We start from the raw sequence: 8312 nt of genomic DNA on the forward strand, positions 1-8312 counted from the left end.
ATAAAATAAATATCTCTATTATTTTATTCTTAAAAATATTATTACACCAATGAAATAATAAGAATTATGCTTATAACAAATATCCAACCAATAAAATAGTTAAGTTTTTATTTCTTGGGATATTATTATATTAACGATCAATTAACTTTTTTTTTTTTTTTATTATTATTGCAAATTCATTCCTGTAATTTTTTTTAAAGGAAACTGCATAGCATAGTTACCAAACCAACAAGAGCAAAAAATCACATATAACACGTTTGTGCGTCAAATAATATAGCCTCACCAGTCACCACCAACCTACTTATCTATTCTCTCTCACAACAAACTATATATTATAACAAACAACAAACTTAATTTGGTATCAATAACAAACGAGTATCAATCTCTTAATCACATAGCCAAAAAAATAAACTCTCTATAATGGAAGCAAAAACCATAAACGACGCCGTCGTATCAGAGTCGAATCACGAGTTAGCATTTTCGTCGCCATCAGAATTCGAGAAGAACCAGAAACATTACCAAGAAATCATCGCTAAGCTTCCTCACAAAGATGGCTGGAGACCAAAAGATCCTTTCGTCGAGTACGGTGGTCACTGGTGGCTACAACCTCTCCTTGAAGGTTTACTTCACGCCCAGAACTTCTTCAAGGCACGACCCAATGATTTTTTCGTCTGCAGCTACCCAAAAACCGGCACCACTTGGCTCAAAGCCTTAACTTTCGCAATCGCGAATCGCTCCAAGTTCGACGATTCAACAAACCCTCTTCTCAAACGCAACCCACACGAGTTTGTCCCTTACATCGAAATCGATTTCCCGTTTTTCCCAAGTGTTGATGTTCTTAAAGACCAAGGAAACACGCTTTTCTCGACTCATATCCCTTACGATCTCTTGCCTGAATCAGTTGTGAAGTCCGGTTGCAAGATTGTTTACATATGGAGAGACCCAAAGGACACGTTTGTGTCGATGTGGACTTTTGCTCACAAGGAGAGATCACAACAAGGATCACTCATTTGCCTTGAGGAAGCTTTTGATAAGTACTGTCAAGGTTTATCTGCTTACGGTCCTTATCTTGATCATGTTTTAGGGTATTGGAAAGCTTACGAAGCAAACCCAAATCAGATTTTGTTTCTCAAGTATGAGACTATGAGAGCTGATCCATTGCCATATGTGAAGAGATTAGCTGAGTTTATGGGTTATGGATTCACAAAGGAGGAAGAGGAGGAAAAGGTTGTTGAGAAAGTTGTGAAGCTTTGTAGCTTTGAGACTTTGAAGAATCTTGAAGCTAATAAAGGTGAGAAAGATAGAGAAGATCGTCCTGCTGTTTATGCTAACAGTGCGTATTTCAGGAAAGGGAAAGTTGGGGATTGGCAGAATTATCTGACCCCGGAGATGGTGGCTCGTATTGATGGATTGATGGAAGAGAAGTTTAAAGGAACTGGCTTTCTTACTTCAACAACATGAATGTGATCTTCTTTTGTCTTGTTTTTGAGCTATGACTGTCTAATTCTTATGATCTTTATGCTGGTTTATAGCATAAGTTGCTTTTGTTTATTAGTATAGTTTCCCTTTGAAGTGTTGTATTATTGCTGAGTATATCTATCAATATATGTATGGAATTATTGGTCATAAACTAATGATGTTTTCTTTCACAGATGCAAAGACACATAGAAATAAATATGCAGAATCAGTAAGAGAAAAAACAGAGCAACCTCTGTTTTACACCAAGACCAAAAGGGAAGAAACATATCACTTGTAGTTGTAATTGTTTAAGCAAATTTGGTGTATTTGACGCTGAGTGAGTATAAGAAAATTGTTTAAGCAAAGTTAGTGTCTTTGACATTGAGTGTGTAAAAGAAACATATCACTTGTAAGTTGTAACTGTATAAATCTTTTGAGGTCATCAACTAAATCAACATAAAAAATGGTACAAGAAGAATTTAATGATGATTTTGACAATAACAATCCTCTCCATTATCATTTTTACAACGCTCAATGCCTCAATCTGTAGTTTTTTTGGTATCAATGTTATGATCAAATAGCATGAAAGAGATGTTTTAAAAATATATCACCAACGTTGCTACATTTGTTTGCTTAATCCTTGCGGTGAATAAGTTTCTCTTTCCAAAAGTACTAATTTCGAGTTTTGTCCTTTACGATTTTGCGCTTTAACAGCAAATAGTACTTACAAATACCAAATGGACGAGCCATGTAAAAACAAAACGATAAAACTGGAAACTTATAAAATCATCTTTCCAAAACATGAAGAAAGTTCTTACACAAAAACATCAAAGCTGCTCAATTTTGATATGTGTCGAACAGAGACTATCGAGTAATACCCAGTAGTAGTCCATGACCAGCCTTTAGTTCTTAAAAGCCAAAATTTCCGATCTTCGGTGTATCGCTTACGAAAGCTCTCGCCTTTTCATTTTCGCCAATTGGGCAAATTTACTATTGAAGTTTTTTTTAAAAAATGAAGGCGATTTTCAACCGTAGAGTCGTCGTCGACTCATCTTCGCGTCTCACCAAGCTGCTCACGAACCCAACTACTCATTCTCACCCGAATCGTCAAACTTTCATTTCGCTCTATAAACCGAACCAGAGCCGCCATTTTCGAACACACTATCTTCCTTCAACCCCGTCGTCTCCTCCCGTGAGCCGGTTTGACCCTTCTCAGCTATGGCGATCAGAGACAATTCGTGGGTTTTTCGCAACCGCTTTAGGGAACAAAGCCGTGAAATTGGGAAATCTAGTGGAATCAAGAGTTGGGTTCATTGGTTCTCAGTTTCCCAAAAAGGGTTTCGAATTCGAGAGGTTTTCTGGGTTTCAAAGGCGTGGCTGGTATGTTAGTGTCCCTCATCGTCCCAAATTTTCTTACAACCTTATTGAGATTTGATTTGGGTTTCACTTGTGTCTTTTTTACCTTTTGACAGGAAGCATTGGCTTCAAGGATTATCAGATCGTGACGTCGTTCTTGGATTAGTTATAGCTAACACTGGTGTGTTTATGATGTGGCGTGTTTTCAATCAACAGTTCATGATGAAGAATTTCATGGTTAGACCTCAAAGCTTACAACTTTATAGACATTTCGTTCCAGTACATGCTTGTTTATGGAGAATTAGGCTCTAGATGTCTTTTATATGTAATGCTGGTGATAACATAGTTGATAATGACTTTGTTGATTCATATTTTGGGCAGATATCGTTGGATAATTTCACGAGTGGGCGTCTACACACTCTGATAACTTCAGCATTCAGTCATATTGATATTGGACATATCGTCTCAAACATGATTGGACTATACTTTTTTGGAACCAGTGTAACACTTCTTTTCTCTTATGATTTGTATTTGTTGAGTGAAGCACTGCCTGTCACTGCTAGTTTTTTGAAAAGTTTTGATAGAGATAGTGAATTGTTTTCTTTAATCGCTTACTTCTTTATTTTTCGGATTCCTTCTTTTGCTAGATCGCTAGAAACTTTGGCCCTCAGTTCCTTTTGAAGCTGTACCTTGCTGGAGCGCTTGGTGGCTCTGTTTTCTACTTGATTCACCATGCTTATATGGCTACAACATCGCCCAAGGTATAGAGCAACCAGCATTAAAACATGTGCATTGTGCAGTTAGTTTCCGTTATCTTAGTTCATGCTAGATCCTCAGATAAGTTAGTTTTGCATTTGAACTATGATGTTGTGTGGGAAGACTTTTCCTTTTTATATTGGGTGGCTAATCATATGCGGTGGACAGGGCCAAGGAGCTTTCATGAGGGATCCATCGAGAACCCCGGGACTGGTATGTTTGAATTTACTAGTTTAATTAAGAGAGCAGTGGCATGCAATCTTTGATTTGGTTATCTGACAACGAAATTATGATTATTGTTAACTCTTGACCCCCTTCATTCATTCTATTTCAACATGTATTTGCCATAAAGATCCATTGTTATGTATTTATTGGCCGCAAGTGAGAATGATTTGAAGAACTCTTTTCTGTTGTATAAAAGGGCGCGAGTGGAGCCGTGAACGCCATCATGCTGCTCGATATCTTCCTGCATCCAACAGCTACTCTATACTTAGAATTCATCATTCCAGTTCCCGCAATGTTGCTTGTAAGTTTTAAGCTCTCTGTCTCAATCATTCAGGCTTAAAAATCTCTTCTTAAGTCAACTAAAACTCACTCTTCTTTATCTTTCAGGGTATCTTCCTCATAGGAAAAGACATTTTAAGGATAACAGAGGTAACCTAATATGACATTGCAAAAATTCAAAGTATGTTTGGAACTATCTGATGATATTTTTTCTTTATAAACGACAAACAATCTGGACATTGCAGGGGAACAGTAACATATCAGGTTCAGCTCATTTGGGAGGAGCTGCAGTTGCAGCCATCGCCTGGGCTCGGATTAGGAAAGGCCGCTTCCGCTTTTGACTTGACCTTGCTTGGTTTTGGTCATCTTTAGAGAAATCTTTCTTTAAATGATTTAAGTAACTTTGAGTCTTTGAACCATTAACAAGATTTGGTCTCTGCTTGGATATTTCATATTTCTGTTTTAAGTTAAAGATATTTAACTATTTAAAAAAATCTTGAGGACAAGAAATTGAATTATATATATATATTTTTTTTTCTCAACGAATTATATTGCTTGACTTATGTAAATAAACGAAAATATAATGTTAAATATTCAAATTAAATGTTCCGATAACATAAAAAAATCCTGATTAAAATATGGATTATTGAAATAGAATTGTTTAGTGCTCATAACACGAAAAGAAAGAAATAAAAGTACTAAGACCTTTGTTGATCAAAAAAAGAAATACTAAGACCTCAAATAAAGACGGTTCCGTATTAAAAATACTAAGACCCCAAATAAAAACTATTCCGTAAAAAAATTATTAAGACTTCAAATAAGATCGTTCCATATAGTACGTAACGAATATAATAATAACATAAAATATTTGTTTATATATGTTTTCGCAGTTATCCATAAGTTTTCATTCCGAACCTAATTATCTTTTGTAGATTTTAAAATGTTTTATTTTAATGATTTTTTTTATAGTTTATGATTCCAAACTTAATTATGTTTTTTAATGGTTTATTTTCCGAACCTAATTATCTTTTAAAATCTACAGTAGATTTTAAGTAGATTATTTTATGGTTTAAGTGGATTCAAGCACAATTAATTGTTAAAAAAACAAAAGAAGATCCTTGTAACGTAAATCCGTAAGTCTCGGGGCCCATTTCACTATTTTAAGGGACTTATAACCAACCAGTAAATACTCGACACGTCATAAAAGTGCCACGTAATAAAGTAAAGTGTTTTTTTTTTTTCTTTTTGTTTTCTCTTCGCCAGTTTTTTTTTTTTTTTGGTAAGTTCTTCGCCAGGTTTTTTGTTTGTTCTCTTCTTTAATTTATTTTTCCGGTAACCGAAAAAAAAAAACCTAAGCAAAAAAAGGAAGCAGCTTTATCATCTGTAATCGCCCATAAGATATAATTTGGATTTCGGATTTTCTTTCTTCCTCATTCCTCCTCCTCAAAAAGACCCATTTCATTTTCCCGCACTTTCTCACCTAAACGGAAGGAATCATTCTCGCCCGGAAAATGAGGTGGGAAAGGGTCCGACAACAACAGCAACAAGTGGGTCTCGGTGACTCTTCCTCCGGGCCCGGTAAGAGGTGGGGACACACTTGTAACGCCATTAAAGGAGGTAGCTTTCTCTATGTTTTCGGTGGCTATGGCAGAGATAATTGCCAAACCAATCAAGTCCATGTTTTCGACGCTGGTTAGTTCTCTCCTTCCACATCGTCTCTGTTATCAAAAAATGGCGGATTTGGGTTGATTGCCATTTCGGATTTCGTTTCTTTCTCTGTCTCGATTCTAGACAATCATCTCTTTGTTTAATCTTGCATGTGTGCTTTAGGATAAGAAATTACACTCTGATTTGTTTTTTGTTTGTCAGATTTTGGTATGAGAAATATCCCCATTTCTCTATATCCAATTTTGTATTTAAAGCTTTGTCCTTTAATTCATTTACATTCATCATACTTGAATGATTTCGGTTTGACTCTTTTGATGAAGCTTTTTGTATTGGTATGGACTTGAGTTGGTCTGTTATGGTTTACACTTGCTCTCACTGTGGTGATCCTTGTTGCAGCAAAGCAGATATGGACTCAGCCAATGATCAATGGCACACCTCCTCCTCCAAGGGACAGTCACAGCTGTACAACAGTCGGTGACAATCTTTTTGTGTTTGGTGGTACTGATGGAGTTAACCCTCTCAAGGATTTGTATATTTTAGATACTTGTAAGCTTTCTCTTTGTATATTTTAAGTTTTGAATTGTCCCTATTTGAAGAAGTCATTCTCACTTTGTTTGTTTGTTTTTATTTGTGGTTATAGCTTCACATACTTGGAAATGTCCGAGTGTTAGGGGAGAGGGACCTGAGGCAAGAGAAGGTCATACCGCCACGCTGGTTGGTAAAAGGCTGTTTGTCTTTGGTGGCTGTGGGAAATCTTCTGATATTAATGACGAAATCTATTATAATGACGTTTACATATTTAATACAGGTACTGTTTACTCATGACTTTCTTCGAATTGGCACGTTTCCATATTATCATCTCTTTTTCATTGATAATGATAAGGGACCTTAGATAGATTCTAAGTTAAAAACAAGTGCAAACCATATCCTTTCTTGCCTTAGTGTTGAGGTTTTTAAATACTTTTTGTACTAATTTTCAAGGATGCAAGTAAGTTAATCGGCTTTACGCTTGTGTAGAGACTTTTGTGTGGAAACGGGCTGTTACAATTGGAAATCCTCCATCTGCGCGGGATAGCCACTCTTGCTCATCGTGGAAGAACAAACTTGTTGTTATAGGTGGCGAAGATGGACATGACTACTATCTGTCCGATGTTCATATCCTTGATACAGGTGAAAAAGCATCTTCAATTCATGTTCTTTTAACCTTACGAGTGTATGTCTTTTATCTGAAGGTTAATGTAGGTCTTTTTTTAACTTTCAGATACACTCATATGGAAAGAGCTGAATACTTCAGGGCAGTTGTTGACACCTCGAGCTGGTCATGTTACTGTTTCACTTGGGAGGAACATTTTTGTGTTTGGAGGGTTTACGGATGCTCAGAATCTTTACGATGATCTCTATGTGCTTGATGTCGGTATGTAACTGAAATATCATTTAATAGCAATATAGAATACTTGTGACTTATGAGGTAGATATGCTTTGGTCCTTTCTTACTATAAAGGTAAGAGGACCTGCCCTATCCAAACAAAATCTGCTCTGTTAAAGGTTTTAAGATGAACAATTGTATCAAATTTCATGAGAAGGAAACCTGTAAAAGGCTTTCTAAAGTGTATTAGTGTTATATTGGTTTCTTTGTCTTAATTGTTCTTTTGAGATCGATAATTACACATTCACATTGCTTTTTTTTGTTTCTTTGTTGCTCGTACCTGTAGATACGTGCGTATGGTCAAAGGTTCTCACCATGGGAGAAGGACCATCTGCTAGGTTCTCTTCTGCAGGGGCTTGTCTAGATCCTCACAAAGCTGGTTTTCTTGTCGTTGTTGGTGGCTGCAATAAGAATCTCGAGGCATTGGATGACATGTTCTACTTGCACACAGGTTACGGCAAACCCCTTTAACTCACTAATTGCCAAATCTAATTCTTAGGTGGTAATTCATAGGGACAGACATCTGGACAGCACTTTTCTCACTCTAATCATTTTTATTTCTGGTTAATAGGTCTTGGATACGATGCAAGATTTGATCAAAATGTAGGGAGGTTGTCTCTAAAGAAGCAATTGAAGATAAAATGCCAAGAACAAAGTCATGCAAGTTCCTTGTACGATAAATCACTTGTCAGAATCAATATGGATCATCAAGGTGTGTTTACGCAGACTCTGCGCTAGTCAATATTATATTGAAACCTACAAAGGTAGCATTTTTTCTGTAGCAGAAACTCACTAGTTTGTGTATGCTTGATTTTATTGTAGGAAGAGGAAATTTTGGTTTGAACACTGGCCAATTTAATGAAGGAAAGATGATGTTTCAAGCCCGGATAACCGAGAGTTACCCTGTTGGTTACACTATGGAAACAATGATAGACGGAAAAGTGCTTCGTGGTGTTTTGTTCTCAAACAAGCGCAGCTCCGTTCTGGCGACCGATCAAAGCTTTAGTAGGTGAGTGGTTAAATTAATCTTCTTCTTTCCCTGATATTCAGTTGGGTGCACCTTTTTGTCCACACCTGTATTTGTTCTACAGAAAGAGGCCAGCTATGTCGAACGGGGATCAGGATAACAGATCAAAGATATCAA

At 36.5% G+C, this 8312-nt stretch overlaps 3 protein-coding genes across 3 annotated transcripts; all 3 read left to right on the plus strand.

Moving 5' to 3' along the window:
* The first annotated feature begins 337 nt into the window (after positions 1 to 337).
* Positions 338 to 1651, plus strand: LOC9326349 (cytosolic sulfotransferase 17). The gene has a single exon (XM_021011563.1). The coding sequence runs from the start codon at positions 421 to 423 to the stop codon at positions 1459 to 1461; it is 1041 nt and encodes a 346-aa protein (XP_020867222.1). The 5' UTR covers positions 338 to 420; the 3' UTR covers positions 1462 to 1651.
* Positions 1652 to 2107: 456 nt separating this feature from the next.
* Positions 2108 to 4584, plus strand: LOC9326350 (RHOMBOID-like protein 12, mitochondrial). Its single transcript, XM_021011564.1, has 8 exons — positions 2108 to 2838; positions 2931 to 3051; positions 3196 to 3315; positions 3462 to 3575; positions 3739 to 3783; positions 3992 to 4096; positions 4183 to 4224; positions 4320 to 4584. Exons 1-8 carry the CDS (start codon positions 2471 to 2473, stop codon positions 4413 to 4415), a joined length of 1011 nt encoding a protein of 336 aa, XP_020867223.1. The 5' UTR covers positions 2108 to 2470; the 3' UTR covers positions 4416 to 4584.
* Positions 4585 to 5407: 823 nt separating this feature from the next.
* Positions 5408 to 8311, plus strand: LOC9326351 (rab9 effector protein with kelch motifs; the record flags this gene model as incomplete). The annotated part of the gene is made up of 9 exons (XM_021014082.1): positions 5408 to 5766; positions 6139 to 6288; positions 6383 to 6550; positions 6760 to 6912; positions 7004 to 7156; positions 7455 to 7619; positions 7740 to 7880; positions 7991 to 8177; positions 8260 to 8311. Coding segments are annotated over exons 1-9 (1350 nt in total), but the record flags the coding sequence as incomplete, so codon positions are not given.
* Position 8312: the final 1 nt, after the last annotated feature.

This window comes from Arabidopsis lyrata (genome assembly GCF_000004255.2).
Source record: "Arabidopsis lyrata subsp. lyrata unplaced genomic scaffold ARALYscaffold_1, whole genome shotgun sequence".
NCBI classification, from domain to species: domain Eukaryota; kingdom Viridiplantae; phylum Streptophyta; class Magnoliopsida; order Brassicales; family Brassicaceae; genus Arabidopsis; species Arabidopsis lyrata.

Excerpts from the sequence above, each read along its gene's own strand:
- LOC9326349 (XM_021011563.1), top strand. The coding sequence starts at position 421 with ATGGAAGCAAAAACCATAAACGACGCCGTCGTATCAGAGTCGAATCAC.
- LOC9326350 (XM_021011564.1), top strand. The coding sequence starts at position 2,471 with ATGAAGGCGATTTTCAACCGTAGAGTCGTCGTCGACTCATCTTCGCGT. Across the intron at positions 3,316-3,461 it reads TATACTTTTTTGGAACCAGT|ATCGCTAGAAACTTTGGCCC; the intron begins GTAACACTTCTT and ends TTCTTTTGCTAG. Across the intron at positions 4,225-4,319 it reads ACATTTTAAGGATAACAGAG|GGGAACAGTAACATATCAGG; the intron begins GTAACCTAATAT and ends TGGACATTGCAG.